Here is a 17,195-nt window from a genome sequence, read left to right on the forward strand (position 1 = left end):
ACATACACACACATATATATATACATACACACACACACAACATATATATATATATATATTTTCATTCGAAAAAAGTTATGTAACTCAAATATTGATTTGAGATTTAAAGCTCTTGTATGCTGCCAAGTGATTTATCCTGGCTATATTTAATTTTTTTTTTAAGGAACAAAATAAGCAATATCCAGCTGGTAATGGAATTATTTACTTTGTACTTCAGAAAAAAAACAAAAACATCTCATGAATATCCAGTCCTTCACAATATGGAATCGTTAAAAAACAAACAAAACAAAGAATTTCTTTAAGAAAACACACCACCCAAAAAAAAAAAAAAAAAAGAATATTTTAATAAAAAAAAAGTATATATATATATATATATATATATATATATATATATATATATATATATATATATATATATATAAAAAAAGTTAAAGTTAAAAATAGTAGTAGCCACAACAGTGTGTCAGAGTGTGTGTGTCCGCGCGAGAGAGCGAGAATTTAAGCAGACAGGTCACTGTTGTTGAAGCGCTCCTCGTCGTAGACCTCAGCAATGACTTTCCTGCCTCCAAACCAGCGCCCATTCAGCGCCTGGATGCCTTTGTCCATCTCGGTTGCCGTTGAGAACTCCACAAATATCTTGACAATCACCTCGGCGTCCTCCTCCTCCCCCTGTTTCTCCTGGTAGATGATCACACGGTTCACTGCCCCGAACTTGCCACACTCCTCCGTCACCTCTCCCTCAAGATCATCATCAATGTCCTCGGGACCAACCATGTTCCGAAGCACCATCACCGTTGACTGCGCAGAAACACACGTACAAGGAGCGGTGGTTAATTTTGGAAGGTTATGCTCTACAATTTACATTTAGATTTAAAAAAAAAAAAAATAAAAAGTATTTGACAAACACTGACTAGAAGACATTGAGAAAAGCTTGTTGAAGTTTTTCAGAACTGCTACATACTATACAAAGGCAGATAAACTGGTTAGACTGTGTATAGTGATGTATTATTGCACCAACCTCCTGTTTCCTCATCAGTTTCTGCATGACCATGTGTCTGGCACTAGTGCCAGAGATGCTCATGTGCTCCTGTTCGCTCAGCATCTCTGTCCGCTCTCCATCCGCTCTCACCTCTTCCTCCTTCTCCTTCTCCTTCTTGGCCTTTGCGGCGGCTGCTAGCGCTGGAGGGGTGGAGAGGACCGGGTTCACTAACCCAACCTGTGGGATCACTGGAAGGAGTGGCTGCATTTGGTTCACACCTGCGTGACAAAACAATTTGTTTAAGTGATTTTGTTCAATGCGGAAATTTGTAAATATGAAGTCAAATGAAGATGTCGAAGATGTCGTTCATTAACAAAGAGCAAGTCTCTTTAGGAAATGTGGAATGCTCTTATGGACATAGCATTGTTTTTCATGACAGCCTGCATTTAAAAATCAATTATTTATTTTTCCCCACTCTATTCAAATGACAAAAAGTCCCCCAAACAAAAGTCACCAGATCAGCCATTTACACACATCCCCAAACATTTTCCATATGGGGGTAATTGAAAAATGTAATTTTGGACTTTGCCAACCCATTTACTAGATTCTTCTCCATACCTGAGAAGACGCCCAGTGCTTGTGCTGCCATCATTGCCTGGGGTAGAGCCCCCCGCGGCTGTCCCAGAGTTTGTCCCAATGTCTGTCCCAGCGTCAGTGTTGGAGTCGTGAGCGCATTCAGTGCTGAGGTGCCAGCTACTGCTTCCTGAGGTACAAAGAGAAAACATGAGCAATGGACAACAGTTTCATCTTCCAGCTTCTAAATACCTCTACCTCAATAGAAACCTAACACGACTGCACAAATGTTAGGACAATTGCATTTATGCATAAGGAAGTCCTGGGTTCTTTCCCAGGAAAGTGTGGGCTATAAAAAGATGAGTTGAAGGAAAGTGACCGTTTGTGTTAAATCTGGAATATTCCCAAAGATTTAGAAATTGGAACATTTCAATAAAGCTCCTTACCTGCGCTGTGATCTTGGCTGTCGCTGCTGCCGCCGCCACTGCTGCAGCAGGAGGTAAGCCTCCAGGGGTCATGGGGGCCAGAAGTGCATTGGCTGGAGTGACTGCTTTACCGACGCACAGTAACTGACCTCCCAGATCAAAACGGTTCATGGAAGACACAGCATCCTGAGACGATTGAGACTTTTCATATTCTGAAAAAGAATATATATACCTATACACACTAGCATGTCATGGTATCAGATTTTGACGGTATGGTAACCTTCTAAAAATACACCACTGTTATGGTCGTCCATGGTATAACAATTTTTTTGTAATCTGTTTTTTAAATGGCTATTTAAAGAAATACACTCAAGTCAAGCCATTTAACAAAAATAACTTTCAAGGTTTAAAACAAATACAACACACTGGTACAACAGTTCTATCAGGCACTAACTGGAAGTAGTGTTCACTCCAGCTCAAACAGACTCAGCAAAATAATGCTGCTTTTTATTTCAAATTACTGTGGAACACCACCAAAATAATAGCATTTTCTGGACTAGGTCTGGAGCGATAGGAGGTAAGGATGTGACCACTGCAGCTGAATACATTCTTCATCAGTTTGGACGGCATCCTACTAGTTAAGAGAAGCAAAGTGTTACCTAGCAATAGCCAATCGAGTGCGTTTTAAGACATGCAGTGCCCGCCCACTGATCTCTCAGCAGAGTGCAAAAACTTGGACTGCATGTTAACAGCAACGAACACAAAGGAAAGGAAAAAAGTTAAGGTGGCTATGACACAGCTGCAAAGTTAAGCTGCTTCTAGAGGATTCTTTTTTTTTTTTTTAATGGGAATAAAATTGTATTAATTTTTGAATACGTAAAACCAAAATCCCTACAACACTATCAACTCAGAAACGGCAACATCTTTTAATACCGTTTAAAATAAAAATACTACAAATGCCTGTAGCATCTTAGACTTAGTTATATAGTAGTAAATAGACTTATTGATTCTCTACATTGGTGTGTGCTTATTGCGTTTCTCTTGACCGATACGATAGATAATTGCTACTGTTACTTCTTTGGTTTGGTAAATTAATAGGAAGGCAGTGATGAAAAGTTAGTGCCACTGCCTTGTACTTGCTGATATTTGAGTATGTGCATTTCATTTACTGACAATCACGTTTCCTAGTGAACATTGTTTAGTAGGGCGGTTTACATTAAATAGCCTATTCGGATAATCTCATGCAGTTTTCAGAACTTGAGATTTCTGTATTCATTAGTTAGTTCTAATAAACACAGTGGCTCACAGATGGACAAATGGTGAATAAAAAAATGTGCCCATATCACCTTAAACTGTGTGAACTCAAGTAATCATGGTATAAAAAAATGGTTGCGGTTTCAAAACCGTGGCAGTTTATACCACGGTTTACTGTAAAACTGGTATACCATGACATCCCTAATCCACACACACGTACTTTTACTACAACACTATAACACTCATTGTATTTTGGTTTGAGTTGGATACGGACACTTACCAATAAAGCCGTAACCTTTGTGTTTGCCCGTAGTGGGGTCTCTGACTAGAGTGCAGGATTTGATTTTTCCAAAAGCCTCAAAGACACTCTTGATGTCCTCATCAGACAGGTCTGGATGTATAGATGCTACATAGATCCGGTTAAAGGACCGTGCCTCTTCTGCTAGCTGGTCAATAATGGGCTGAGCTTGGCCAATATTACTTGGTCTGCCCACCTACAAGAAAATAAATCAAAACTTCAAAAAAAATATTATAAATGCACCTGAACAGTAGTGTGGTTTGTAAGTCACAACTTACTGACATCAGTCATCAATAAGGGTGAGAAAGGGATACTGCCCCGTTGAGACTCTGCTGCTAAGGTCCAATACTAAACCAAGATGTCCTCACCTTGATGTTTCTGCCTCCCAGCATGACCGAGTTCATCTGTTCCAGGGCAAGCTGTGCTGCCTCTGGGACTTCATACTCCACAAAGGCAAACCCCTGCAAAAACAAACAGGAAATTCTGTGAGGCATTTCAAATTTTTCCTTACGGAAAACATCCTTGAAATCTGAAAAGAATTACTAAATCAAGACTAGTATTCATTGCAAAAACAAACAGGAAATTCTGTTATCTTAAACTTTCTATCCTGCATGCATTGAGGAAGTATATTAAAAGTGTATATATATATATATATATATATATATATATGTATAGTTAAAAGTGTCCACAAAATGTGTCCAATTACATAGATGGTATTGTGGGGTAGAATGCTTTTACCTTGGCACAGCCCCTTAAATCATTCATTGCCTTGACAGACATAATCCTTAAGAGCCAGAACCACAAAAAAAGAAATAGCTCTCACCTTGTGTTTCATGGTGACAGAGTCCCAGGACATATCAATGCTTTTGATGGGTCCAAAATGAGCAAAAGCTTGTCGGACTGTGTCCTCCCCCAGCTCATAGTAAATAGAGCCCACGTAAACTCGACACATGATAGCTAGCGCACGCTGCCGCTGGGCTGCCATCTGTAACAAGGAAATCGCACACTGATGTTTACTGGGCAGACTAAGAATATCACATTTTTCACAAAAACACAGACGTGCAGGTCAGTTTCAACAATATATACTAGGGTGGCCACCAAATTATCCACTCATGGGCGGTTTACAATAGGATTACAGGTTTTATAAAACAACCAGACTGAAATTCTAAATAAAAAAATAAAAAAAAAACTTTCATTTTAAAATAAAAATCTGAATTTTTTACAGGAAAGTGGCCCTATTTAGCAGTTTCCATTTTATGTTCCTACCCATTCACAAGGTTGAATATTTCTCAATGAGGCTAAACATGGAAAAGTGGTAGTCACAGACATCCAGTTTACAATTAGCTACACCAGGCGGAAAGACATTGAAGTACCGATGGAGCAGATGTGTTTGGGGAGAAATAACACAAAATGGTGAAACTGACGTCAGAATGTTCAGTACGGTTTCACCATTTTATTTATTTAACATCCTAATTTATTTTTTATCTTAGTTTGACTTGGCTATGTTTTTTGGTGTAAATACCCTTTGATCATCTCACTCCTGAAATACAGTCCTTCATTTGCAGAAAACAGTAAACATAAACAAGCTTAATTCTAAGAGAACAACAGTGTACAGATTTATTAATTAACGACGGGAAGGGGACGGATGGTTAAACACTGAAATTAGAATTAACAGTTCTAGGTCAGCTGAATTGATGCTTTCATTTCACAAATATACCAGTGGTATTTACAGTGAAGAGAGAGTGGGTAGGGCAGTTTTTAAAAATAACATAGCAAGTAAAAGGGATTTCATGACTTCACTGTCTACCAGATTACAGTAAAATAACTGCAGTGTCAAAATATGGATCCCTCTCCATGAATAAATGCTTGGGTTCAGTGGTTGTACTTAAAGTGACTGCTGGTCCTCTTTAATTCATAGCCAACATTTGGCAATTAGCACAACATTGAACACCACATATTTGTAAAGTAGACATGGTATTTCAAGGTGCACCAATGATTCTAACATCATGTTTTGTAAAGAATAATGCAAACCTTTACAATAACAAATGTAATCCACCAGCTGGCAGCTGTTTTGGCATACACTTTTGGTCATTTGAGCCATATGATCTACTGCCTCAGGCAACCAAGCATGGCTCAGCCATTCTAGTTTCGATATGTTTAACCGTTTCTTCCTTGTCCATTGATTCTTACACTTCCAAAATTACAACACAGAGGATTACAATTCAACACACTGTTCCATACAAAGATGTACAAAATACCAGACAAAGAGTTTAATTCCAAGGCTGGATGCTAAAGGTGTTAAACTTGCTTTCACAACAATGGGGTTTCTGACAAAGTTTGTGTCAAAATTGAATTTTGGACAGTAACATATATTGGTAATGCAGTTTCTTTAAATTCTTTAAATCTTAAACAGAAAGTGTAATGTAAATATTCTGCACAGCCTGGGTGAAGCATTAGACATTTTAACAGCCATGAAAAGGAGCCTGGTGTGATGTTTCACTCTTGTTACTCAACTGCAAATAGGTGTCTGGTTCTGTAGAGGGGGTGGTGGGGGCATTTATTACAGCAGCAGTATCTAAGGGTGAAAAGGTTAAACATTGCAATCCAATCCAAAATAGCATGTCACTAACATACTTCCCATCACGGATGTCAAAAAAGCCATCAGAATAGGAAATAAACAGATCACGATGACCGGTATACACTATATACACAAATGTAACATTAGACAAACTTTGCATGATACTTTCAATAATTTGTGCTACAGAATGCCTATACATTTTCATCAAAAAGACCATAAGAGGTTCTCCAGATAAAAGGTAAAAATGTGAGCATAATATATTGATGGACAGGTGACGACACATACTCTATACATCACAACTGGAAAGTCAGTTCTCTGAAAATAAGTGCTACATACAGGTTTAAAAAAAAAAACAAAACAAAAAAAAAAAACCATAATCCCCTATATTCTCAACAAATTATGCTAAACAATTTCCTTCACAATTGGATAAGCGGTTCTCAATATATTTGTGAAAAAAGAAAGTGCTGCATAGGGATCGACAAGGCGTATGATTCCACACATTGCCAGAGTCTAGTCTGAAACAATGCTAAAGAATGACTTCACCAAAATTCCACACTATTAGATAAATAGCTATAATATATCCTATCACCGGGAGAGAAGGGAATAAACTAGCATGGTTTTGCTTAGTACTTAAGATATTATTTGTGTGTAGATATATATTTGCCTTCTTGAACCACAAAGAAAACCATGTCACATCTACTTTAAAATATGTTTTATCCAAGTAAATAGTTTTGAGGCGGCTCACATCAGCCAATTAAAGAGGGCAATAGTCCCTTTAACAGAAGTGCGCACAGAAAAAAAAAGTTTAATATTTCTATTGACCGATTGTAAAGGTGAGAGAGGATCTCCAAAGCCCATTGTCACTGCTGCCATCTGAAAGACAGTAAAGAAGTAAAAAATTCAGTCTCCAGGAGCTGAAAAGCAGGTTAGATTTTTTTTCTTCTTTTAAGTATCTTAAAAAGACATCAGGTAGACACAAACAGAACATCAAACCTTTAATTCCTAACCCCAGAGCCAATGCATCCTACTGGCACTGCAGAGCCCACTACCCTCCCCAGTTTCCAATTCTTCCAACAACTCTCAATGGTGTTAAAAGAAAACATTAGCACTCAGGGTATATATGTACAATGCATAAAATACAAACATTCTTGTCCAGCTGAAAATAAAAGCAAGCTTGTGTAACATACTTTAAAATAGGTGGGTAAAATGTTATATAAACATATTTCTGGTGTTAAAAGAAAAAAAGCTACTGAAAAATATTTTTTTGCAGGTAGTGGGGTCTCTGGCAAGCGTGCAGGATTTGATTTTCCCAGAAAGCCTCACAGACACTTTTGATGTCCTCACCAGACAGGTCTCGATATACTGATGCAAGTTAATAAAGACATACCTGGATCCTATATTTCTAATGTTTCATATTCTAGTAAGTTGCATCACAGCTAGTCCATAGTTAACAGTCAGTTCCATTTGTGACGAAAAACAAACAGACCAAGTCAATGTGTGGATTCAAATTTCCAAAAGGAGATCAACCCCATAAAACTACACAAAAAAAACAGTCAATTATAACAATTTTAATTTTTGAAAGAGAAGCTCCAAGAAAAATCTAAGCAGTAACTCTACCCCTTAACCATCTGTTTAACACGACCGACCACATTTGTTAATCATGGTCCACTGAGAGGTAGAATGAATCTCAAGTTTCCAAACCCCAAAAACTCTGAAGGTTGGCTGGTATGGTACTCTTTTTATTTATTTTTGTATTAATAATAATACCTTTATTTTTATATAGCGCCTTTCATAGTGGACCACCATCACAAAGCACTTTACAGAGGTAGGCTGTGAACTGTGCATTACATGCAGAGTCACTTATAATAGGACACTGATTTAACATCTCATCTGCAGGATGGAGCACAAGGAGGTTAAGTGACTTGCTCAGGGTCACACAGTGAGTCAAAGTCAGTGGCAGTGGTGGGATTTGAACTTGACCTTCTGGTTACAAGCCCTGGACTTTAACCACTGGACAACACTGCCTCCTAATTGATTAAATCAGAAACAAAACTGGGTTTGGTCTTTGCTTTGTGCAAAAATAAATGTTTAATGAAAACAGGAAAAGATTTGGATGTCTCCAGAGAATAAAAAGGAAAGTAATATAACTGCTGAATCCTGGTATTTACCTGCTGTAAAATCAGACTGAAGCTCAGAGGTTCTCAGCCATGAAAAGAGCTTGGCCAAGAACCACAATACTGTTATTTTCTGGGAATGCTGCTTATATATACATACCTTGGTTTTCAAACGTGAAATGTTTTGGAGAGCACTGGAACCTAACAGGAAGTATCACTTATCACAGTACATTATCTCAAGGCTGAAATCCAAAAGATTACCAGAGGTGTTTTCATAACACAACATATGAAGTCTGTATCTGAATGTACATTAGATAAATCAGTATTTAGAAAGATAATTCCTTTAGGTTCCACCCCTCCAAAACAGTTATGAACATGTACAAGTTAGTGTAAGGATATGCATTAAATGTAACAAATATAACTAAATATAACATAGTTGACAGGTCTTGTGAGTACTCACCTGGAGGTTAGTTAGTTGTTGCTGCTGGTGAGCAATGGTCTGCTTCACTAGCACACTCTTGATGCTCTGCTCCATTGCATACTTCTTTGCCTAGACAGAGAACAAATGCACTTATTCTTAGCAGAATTCATTTCAAGTCAAATTACAGTGTTATAGCACAGTAATTATCAATGTGTATATACAAAAAATAAACAAAACAAGTGCCACCTTAAGACAAGGGGCCCTGCAAATTATGTTTTCATCATGAAATCTGTCAAACACATTTTCTATTTTTCATAAATAGACATATCTTACTGAAATACACACACAATAGACTGGTAAAATGCATCTTTATATGAACTATATTGGGTCTAAAGCTTTTTATTGAAAACATGAACATCCTTTTGCCATTTTTAATGTACTAAAATATATTTTCAGATGCACTTATTGATTTCCATAATATTGCCAACTCCTAATATGGGCTAAGTGTCTTTTCCCTAAAAAACATGGAAGGGATATAAATTATTGATATTGTCTAAGGTTAAAACAATGCCGCAGTCAAACTTAAAAATAATAATAAACTGGACAGCACTGGTCATAGAAAACATCTGTGCAATAGAACTTATCTGTCACGTCATAACCCTCATATATGAAGTCACTACTGGACTCTGATGTAGGCAGCTTTGCTAGTGCAATGGTGGCATCTTTGTAAAATGATGGCCACAAACAAGGTTAATGGTTCTTGAACTATGCCCATGATTTAACTTTACATAGAGAATAATAGAATACCTTTGTGTATCAAGAATGGAGCCAATATATGAAATCCTTATCTTCCAGAAGTAGTGGTGGCAGAATGACTTAAATATAAAATACTCACAGGGATGATTAAAAAGCAAATAAGCATTTTAAACAAAGTCACGGGCTGTGTCTTACTTGGCTGGTAAACAAAATCTACATGAAGGACAAAGAGTTTGCAACATTGTCTCTTAACTCCATCTAGGAAGTGGAAATGGGCACCACCATTGGTACTTTTTCAAGCTGGAGAATCCTGCATAAGTAAATGATAAAAATACTATCAAATTAATGAATTGCTTGTATTTTAATACCAGTACCATGCCATGCGTAGCTATATACAGTATCTAGTTATTCTGAAAGGGAATTAATGTCGGTGCCTCTTGACCCCCCTCCTCCACACACACACACCCCCACATACTACACAGTGTTTTTACCTTCTGTAGCGCCTCCTGCTGCTCCAGAGTGAGCAGAGGGAGGCCAAGCTTTGGCACTGTGCTCTGTCCATTCTTCATCATCAGAGTTTCGCCACCCTGCAAGCACAGTCACATTAGTACAGCAGAGAAGTATGCCCTCACTCATACAGACACCGTTGCTCCGTACATTTGTATGCACCCCAGTGACATCCAGTTAAGTGTGATAATAGGTCACTGTGAATCCCATGATCCAAACAGACAAACTGAAGAGAAAAAAAAAAACTGTTACACTACCCAAAGACAGGATGAAAATAAACAGGATACAGGTAGCTACTAAATCACTAAAATTACGTATATGATTAAAACTAGGCATATAAAGGTATACTTCGCAGAGTTTAACCTATGTGATGGATTTGTTGGCAAAGGGCAACAAGCTTTCAGAAATATCGATGGACTCTAGTGATTCAAAACACAAGATGAGGACGACAGCACAATGTAATTCTGAATTAAGTCTAATTGTTTTTGCCAAGAAAGTCTGACCTCAAGAGAAAACAAAAGTAGCAGGTAAGCAATGCGTTTTACTAGCAGCCATGATGTACACTAACATTTTCTTTGAACATTTATTTAATTTTTTTTAATTAAATGTGTATATACGTAAGATACTGTTTAGTTTAACATATCAACATGATCCATTTTGTATTAACTGCATTCTACAGTAAAAACAAAAATCTGCTATTCATTTAGTTTCAATTTAAAATATTTTACTTTTGCACTGTATATTAGTGTAAAATGCAGAAGCATGGTTTGCTGTGTTACTGTACCAGTGTAGTGTTAGGAAGATTTACATTGTCAGAAAGTAGTCAAAATGACCTGTGTAATGTCAGCAGGTGGTACTTGTCAGATTTTGGTATGCGTACCACCGCGTTTCACTAAATTGAAAAGGAGGTTAAAAAAAAAAAAAAGTTTATTTCTAATGAGTGTTTTGCAGCAGTACATAATTATTTAACCCTTTCAGGACCAAGCATTTTTGGCTGTATTTGACTCTGTTCTTATATAAATTCACTAAAAATCACTTTTTTTACAGTAGCATGTTGGAAATGGTGTCCTTTTTTCAGAAAACTCTGGGGAACATTATAAAGTACTTCAGAAACCATACAAACTTTTCTTTTTTTTTTTAACACTATATATATAGTAATGTAGGATAGAGTATTTATTATTATGTTTTCTACTTAGAGATACATGGATAAAAACGTGTTATTCTATGACCTGACGAACGTTACAATACTTCTGATGTTTGGGCAAAAATATTGATGTCTGGGGAAAATTACAACACATGGTTTAAGCTGAGTGACTGCAATGACATAATACAAGTTTATTCTCAGGGTCGATTATTTTCTCAAAATAAATACTTATAAAGTAAGTTATTCATTCCATTATCAGAATAAAGAAAAAAAATAATTAAATGTTTTCCTCCATGATTCACAAAAACCGTTGTAAAAGGTTGATAAAAGTAATGCGCTGAGGCCTTTTAAATATTGTTACATTTTCTTTGCACACAGTACAGCAGCTACCTTTTATTGCTCTCCCGAGATTAGTTTAAATCGTCTGATTTAGCGTCCTCATTCATACGAGGCTACAGAGCCGTAAGATTTGTAGTAAAAACATAAAACAAATGTTAAATTAATTATACACACACATATAGCAAACTTAAACTGGAAACAATCAATTTCTCTTAAAAAAAAAAAACACACAATTCACGGCGCATACTAACTGGGGATGATCCTGTACTGTAGTACGCAAGTTAACACCAATAGCACCGAACTAACCAGTTCAAGACAGTACCCAGCTGCATATGTATCTCAATTTCAACGATCCCATAGTAACTGCTGTTGCCCTCTAGTGGATACTAAAACACACGACAGTACTAAATTAGTCTAGAAATTTCTGTAGACTAAAGATTTGTGGTATCGTGCTAACAAACAAATATGAAAAATCTAAAAATGTACTTTCAACTCCTATGAAACTGAACTATTCATAACCACAAACCGAGTGTCACAACGTCTGCAAACAAAACCAGTTTCATCCTTTTTTAATTTATTCAACTTTAAGTAAGCTTTACACACACATATATATATCATTCATTCCAGTACGGCTTTCCAGTAAAGCTCTTCTAGGTTATACCTGAAATAAGTAATTAGCTTTAACAATACTTTAGTCCTATAAACCAATGCATTTATTTTCTGTGTTAATTAAATAATGAGGACTTACACAAGTTTTGTTTATCCTCTAACGCAGCTTCATTAATTTTGGTGACGTTTTAGGAGAATTAGGTTATAAATGTGAATTTGGTTGACTGGAAAATGGGAAAATAATCTTATGCAATTCAACCTTAATATTTACTTTTAAAAAAATGTCGATCTTGTAACAAATAACTCGTTGCAATTGACCCTAAGTGACTAATTTATTAACAAAAACAAATGTCCTCTATCTGCCAGTAACATTAAAAACCCTTTGCAGTGGTTTTGATCTGACACACATTCTAGTCTACAGCACTCAGTGCAGCCACATACATGGGATGGAGATGTCTGTAGGTGCCATTTTATGTGCACCAGAAAACTATGTATGTTTAAATCAAATGTTTCGTTTCTTGGGGGTATTTTCATGACCAGGCTTAAAGAACACTGCCCTAAATAAACGCAGTCTACAACTACATGAAACTCCTGTGTGACAGACGACGTCCTTAAGATGATTTAAATTTATCAGAGGGTGTTGGAAAAACTTAATTTCAGATTCTTGTAATTGTGTAATAAACCAATGTATTCTGGGCCGTAAAAAATAAACACGTGGATAAACTTTAACCGACACAGATAGTATTTAAAAAAAACACATCTGTAGATGTTAAAATTAAGCATACGTTATCTAAAAAAATTAAAATGGGAGTTATCAAGTCTTTCCAGTACACCCCTCGGCTAGTTCTGCCGGAAATTCAAACTATCGCACTCAAACGATTTGCACAGAACTAATACTTCCCCTTGCACCAACTGACTACTCTAATTAATATTACGAGTTAGTGGGTACTACCGCGGAGTGAAAGGTTTTTTTTTTATTTTACTGTACCGTATCAAAATTAAACTACCATTCTCCGAACCGTTCAAACAAATAACTACGAGTGTTACGCGAATCTTACAAACTGGGTTAAAAGCAACCACGTTGGGACTTGTATGTACTGTACCAAACATTACAGTTTAATTGCGCGGCTGTCCTGAACGACCTCAACTAGCCTCGCATAATTACAAAATAAACCTCCGTGATCAACAAACAAAGCAACCCCGCCAATAACTAGCGGAGGCCGCTTACACATTGCTTTTCAAACCCTTCAACTTTCACCTCCCCGCTTTTAAGGCTCATTAAACACGAAGTCATACACAGACCCCTTCTGATTAAAAAAAAATAATTAAATAAATTAAAAAAAACATGGAAAAATTTTTCGTTTTATTTACCACGTTCAACGATACTGCCATGAAACACACACTCTTACAAGCGCCGAACAGAACGCAGCAGCTGTTCTCGCGAGAGGGACCACCGCTACCGTATAACCACACAGGCAGGCGCATAGTCTTGGTCCACAAAGTTAGTTATTCCTGCTGTTGTTGTTTTTTGTTTTCTTTTGTTTTTGTCTGTGGGGTCTATGCGCCGCATAGTTGAAAATAACTGTAAATAAAAGGCGCGGGAGCCGATATGTTTATAAACATGCTTCACTATACACCAGCATTAAAATCAAACAGTGCCAGTAAAACTGATAATACCACATTAAAGACTTTTTGCTTTGTTTTCAATCATTGGTTAAAATACGGTAGTTCGGTCTCCCGCTCATAAACTCCTATAAGCGGTCTCTCGTAAGTTTATACGCCCTATTTGCATGATTATACGGTAAGCAAAAACCAGGCGATCGACTCGAGATCTCGCGGGATTTGTTCTCAAATCCGCTGTCTTGACAGTGAACCCATATATACATTAGATAGGATTAGATAGGACATGACGTCAGGTTGATGTGCGTTTGGAGACGCCATCTTATCTAGGGTATCCGTTTTTTTTCCCAAAGCCACTTCATAGGGGCAGGTATGTATAGTGGTCTCGTTTGTGTTTATTTTTTGCATATTTGTCTTCTAACGGTGAGCAGTGTGTTATGCCTCACAAAATACAAACCATATTTACGTCGTTTTACTGTGTGGTTCAATTATATATATTATAATATATTCGTTATATATATATATATATATATATATATATATATATATATATATATATATATATATATATATGTGTGTGTGTGTGTGTGTATATATATATATATATATATATATATATATACACACACACACACACACATACACATACGTGTGTGTGTTATAAATCAATCAGTTATATTATACACGTCTGTTCTCTTTGCATTTTATATCGTTTGTATTATCCGACAAGACTGTTTATTGTGCTCCTGTACATTTTTCAGTGCACGGTTAAGTTAACAAAGCAATAGACGTATTTACTTTATTTATTTATTTATAAATTGTAGTGCTTGCTTACTGGTATCTGTGTAAATGTTTTAGGGAGTGGAGATCGTTTGAAACAGTAATTCGGTATGGATAATACACAAACGTTTTTATAGCTTTATACACGCATTTAACAAAAACATTCTTAAGTTTTGAAATTTGTAGTTTCAAGATGTAATTTGATAAATATTAAATGCTTAAGTCACAAATTTAACATTTAAAATCAATTAGACAATTAAATCTGGAAAAATAAATCAGGGAAAATTAAATGTGGGTTTTGTCAAAATAAATATTTATTTTGCAAGCTAAATCAGTTTTAACAGGGGGATGTCAAATTAATATTTAATTTGTCAAAACCCACATTTGTTTTCCCAAGTTTTGTTTTTTCAGATTGAATTGCTAACCTCAAAAGGTTTATTTCAGATTTATCTGTCAGCGAAATGATGACTGGCCAAGTGTAAAAACCGATTTAAGTGTAATGTATTTTCTTACTGATTTATTTGTTAGATTCACAGATTTAACATGACATCTAAATGTTGAGTCAGAGTGTAAAATAAAAACCACAAAAAAAGTGATTTCTATGATTGTTCTATTGAAATATATAAATTGAAGCAGTCAGTTTTATAGTAAAACCAAAATTACGTGCTGCGGCAGTGATGAAGCCCTGCCGCTGTAAATAATGTACAATGTTATGTCGTGTGTAGTGTGACCAGAGTTAGTTGTTCGATTAGCTGACCACATACTGTAAAAGCATTCGGAGGCTGTACCTCTGGGCGATTGATATTTTGCAGCATTCATTGATCCTTCTACTACACAAGTGTCGCCAGTGCCTGTGGAAGAAAAGCAAGCCTATCCTATCACACAACCAACCATGTTTAACACTGGGCATGATGAACTTTTGAATAACACTTTTGCCAAACATATTGTTGCTTTCTTGGTGAAAAACATTATGTACACATTTTCCATTTACTCTGCTTAATATTTGTCTAAAGAGATTCGTTGTAACATCATAGTGTGACTGAATTTGTTGTGTGTGTTTGTGTATATGTAGTATATTGTATTTTAATGTCTGCAAAATGCAAAGTTGCCTTGGATTAAGGCGTCTGCCAAATAACTAAATAATATGTTCAATTTCCAATGGATTTTACTGTTACATCTCTGTTAATCTACTATAATTTAAAATGATACATGATTACACGACTCAGTTTTTCCTTACGTGAAATCTATATTTATAACCGATGGGGAAAATGATGGTAGCATTTAAATAATCGGGTGTATGTACAGTAGGTATTTATTAATATAACAATATCAAAAAGCCTGCGGAAAAAACGCCTGTCTTCTAAGCTGTTCATTAGCTGTCTGACCTTTTCTATATATCACCACCCTTCTTTCTGGGTTTTTATTTAACGATCAAAAAACAGGTTTTGTAAATAAATATTGGTGATTTTACTGTGTTACCGTGTAATAGAGAGAAAGCTGAGCATAATTTGTGCTCCATCACGTATATCTTAACCCTGACCAAAGGACATTACTTTATCTGAGCTAATTGTTTACTGTTGAATATATGTTGTGTATTGCAAATAACAAATTATCCAAACAATCTTGCATAAATACATAAATGTAACCATTACGGGTTCAAAATTAAAATATTTTAGACTTATCTGAAACGGGTGTTTCCAGCACGGAGAGGAGAAAGAAAGAAAAGTGTATGCTGTTTTGAAGTTTAGCGGTGAATGTAGCTGGGTATGAGCATGATTTCCATTACACGAGAGTAGATGTTAAAACTTCATGCTGATTTGAACTCAGCTCTTGCCAAAATAAGCACCAACTAAGACGTAGCTTTACAGTATACTAATGTGATCCATATGTGTCTCCATCCATTTGCATTTCCTTCCATATAATGATGTAGATATCCTTCTGCCTGGTGATCATGGCTGAAGTGTAATGCTGGCTCCAGGGATCAGCTTATTTGCCTCCCTGGCACATCAGCACACACAACGGCTGCGATGCTGGCTCCAGGGATCAACCACAGTGCGGCCTCCACAGCGCATCAGCATGACAACCGTCTGGATTGAGTTAAGTAGGGTACATCTCTGGGGTCTTCAAGTGGGCACCTTCCATTCTCAGTGTTTCGTCGACTAGCCCACGACACTTCAAGAGGGCTCGACGGTGATTCTGGCGTCCCAGCATCACCCCCCTCCGTCCCCCGCTCAACTCAGCCCAGCTTACTTACCTGTACATCAGCGTTTCTTTCTTTCTATTGTGCTTGAGATCCCCAGCCAGAATCTTTCCGTCTCAACCACAGCCAGTTGCTGCTCCTCTCTGCTGCTTCAGATAAGTTCTTCACTGTGCGACGCAACTCTTGGCCACTGAATCCGACGTCTCCGAGAAACCGGGTTGTAGAGTGTGCCACAAATCCTCGACAACCCACTTCCACTGGGTAAACCCAGACTCTCCATCCTCGCTGTTCCGCTTCAGTGGCTAGTTGAGCATACCGCAGTTTCTTCCTCTCGTACACCTCATCTACAGCATCCTCCCGTGGCACTGTTAACTCTAGCGGGTGAACAAGGCGTGCTGATCCAGACCACAAGACAATATCTGGTCGAAAGTTAGTGGTGGCAATCTCTGGTGGAAAAATAAGCCGTTGACCAACATCTGCCAGCATTTTCCAGTCTCTAGCAGCTTCCAGTTGTCCTGGGCAAGGATTGATTTTAACACCTTTTCTTGGTGGTTGCTGTCCTGGGCGGAGGAATGTTGTCTTTTGTGTGTAATGTTTT

General features: G+C 37.0%; 1 protein-coding gene across 4 annotated transcripts; it reads right to left on the reverse strand.

Annotated features, from left to right (window-relative positions):
• Positions 1 to 422: 422 nt before the first annotated feature.
• Positions 423 to 13,497, reverse strand: puf60b (poly-U binding splicing factor b). 4 transcript variants are annotated; one of them, XM_041247639.1, is made up of 11 exons: positions 13,369 to 13,497; positions 9,890 to 9,985; positions 8,682 to 8,771; positions 6,930 to 6,980; positions 4,353 to 4,514; positions 3,898 to 3,990; positions 3,512 to 3,725; positions 1,999 to 2,189; positions 1,598 to 1,742; positions 1,019 to 1,257; positions 423 to 798 (listed from the first exon to the last, which is right to left on the reverse strand). In XM_041247639.1, the coding sequence occupies exons 1-11, from the start codon at positions 13,480 to 13,482 to the stop codon at positions 499 to 501; spliced, it is 1,695 nt and encodes a 564-aa protein (XP_041103573.1). In that variant the 5' UTR covers positions 13,483 to 13,497; the 3' UTR covers positions 423 to 498. The 4 variants fall into 4 exon arrangements, with proteins under 4 accessions (XP_041103573.1, XP_041103575.1, XP_041103574.1 ...); XM_041247641.1 differs by lacking the exon at positions 13,369 to 13,497 and adding an exon at positions 9,450 to 9,517 and having other exon boundaries at positions 9,890 to 9,981; XM_041247640.1 differs by lacking the exon at positions 6,930 to 6,980.
• Positions 13,498 to 17,195: the final 3,698 nt, after the last annotated feature.

This window comes from Polyodon spathula, chromosome 4 (assembly GCF_017654505.1).
Source record: "Polyodon spathula isolate WHYD16114869_AA chromosome 4, ASM1765450v1, whole genome shotgun sequence".
In the NCBI taxonomy this organism is placed as follows: Eukaryota; Metazoa; Chordata; class Actinopteri; order Acipenseriformes; family Polyodontidae; genus Polyodon; species Polyodon spathula.

Bases quoted from the DNA above. Each gene is read 5' to 3' on its own strand.
- puf60b (XM_041247639.1), bottom strand. From the start codon at position 13,482: ATGCGCCTGCCTGTGTGGTTATACGGTAGCGGTGGTCCCTCTCGCGAG. The intron at 6,981-8,681 runs GTGAGTACTCAC...ACTGTCTTTCAG, and splicing joins AACAACTAACTAACCTCCAG to ATGGCAGCAGTGACAATGGG. The intron at 1,743-1,998 runs GTAAGGAGCTTT...TTTGTACCTCAG, and splicing joins CAGCCAAGATCACAGCGCAG to GAAGCAGTAGCTGGCACCTC.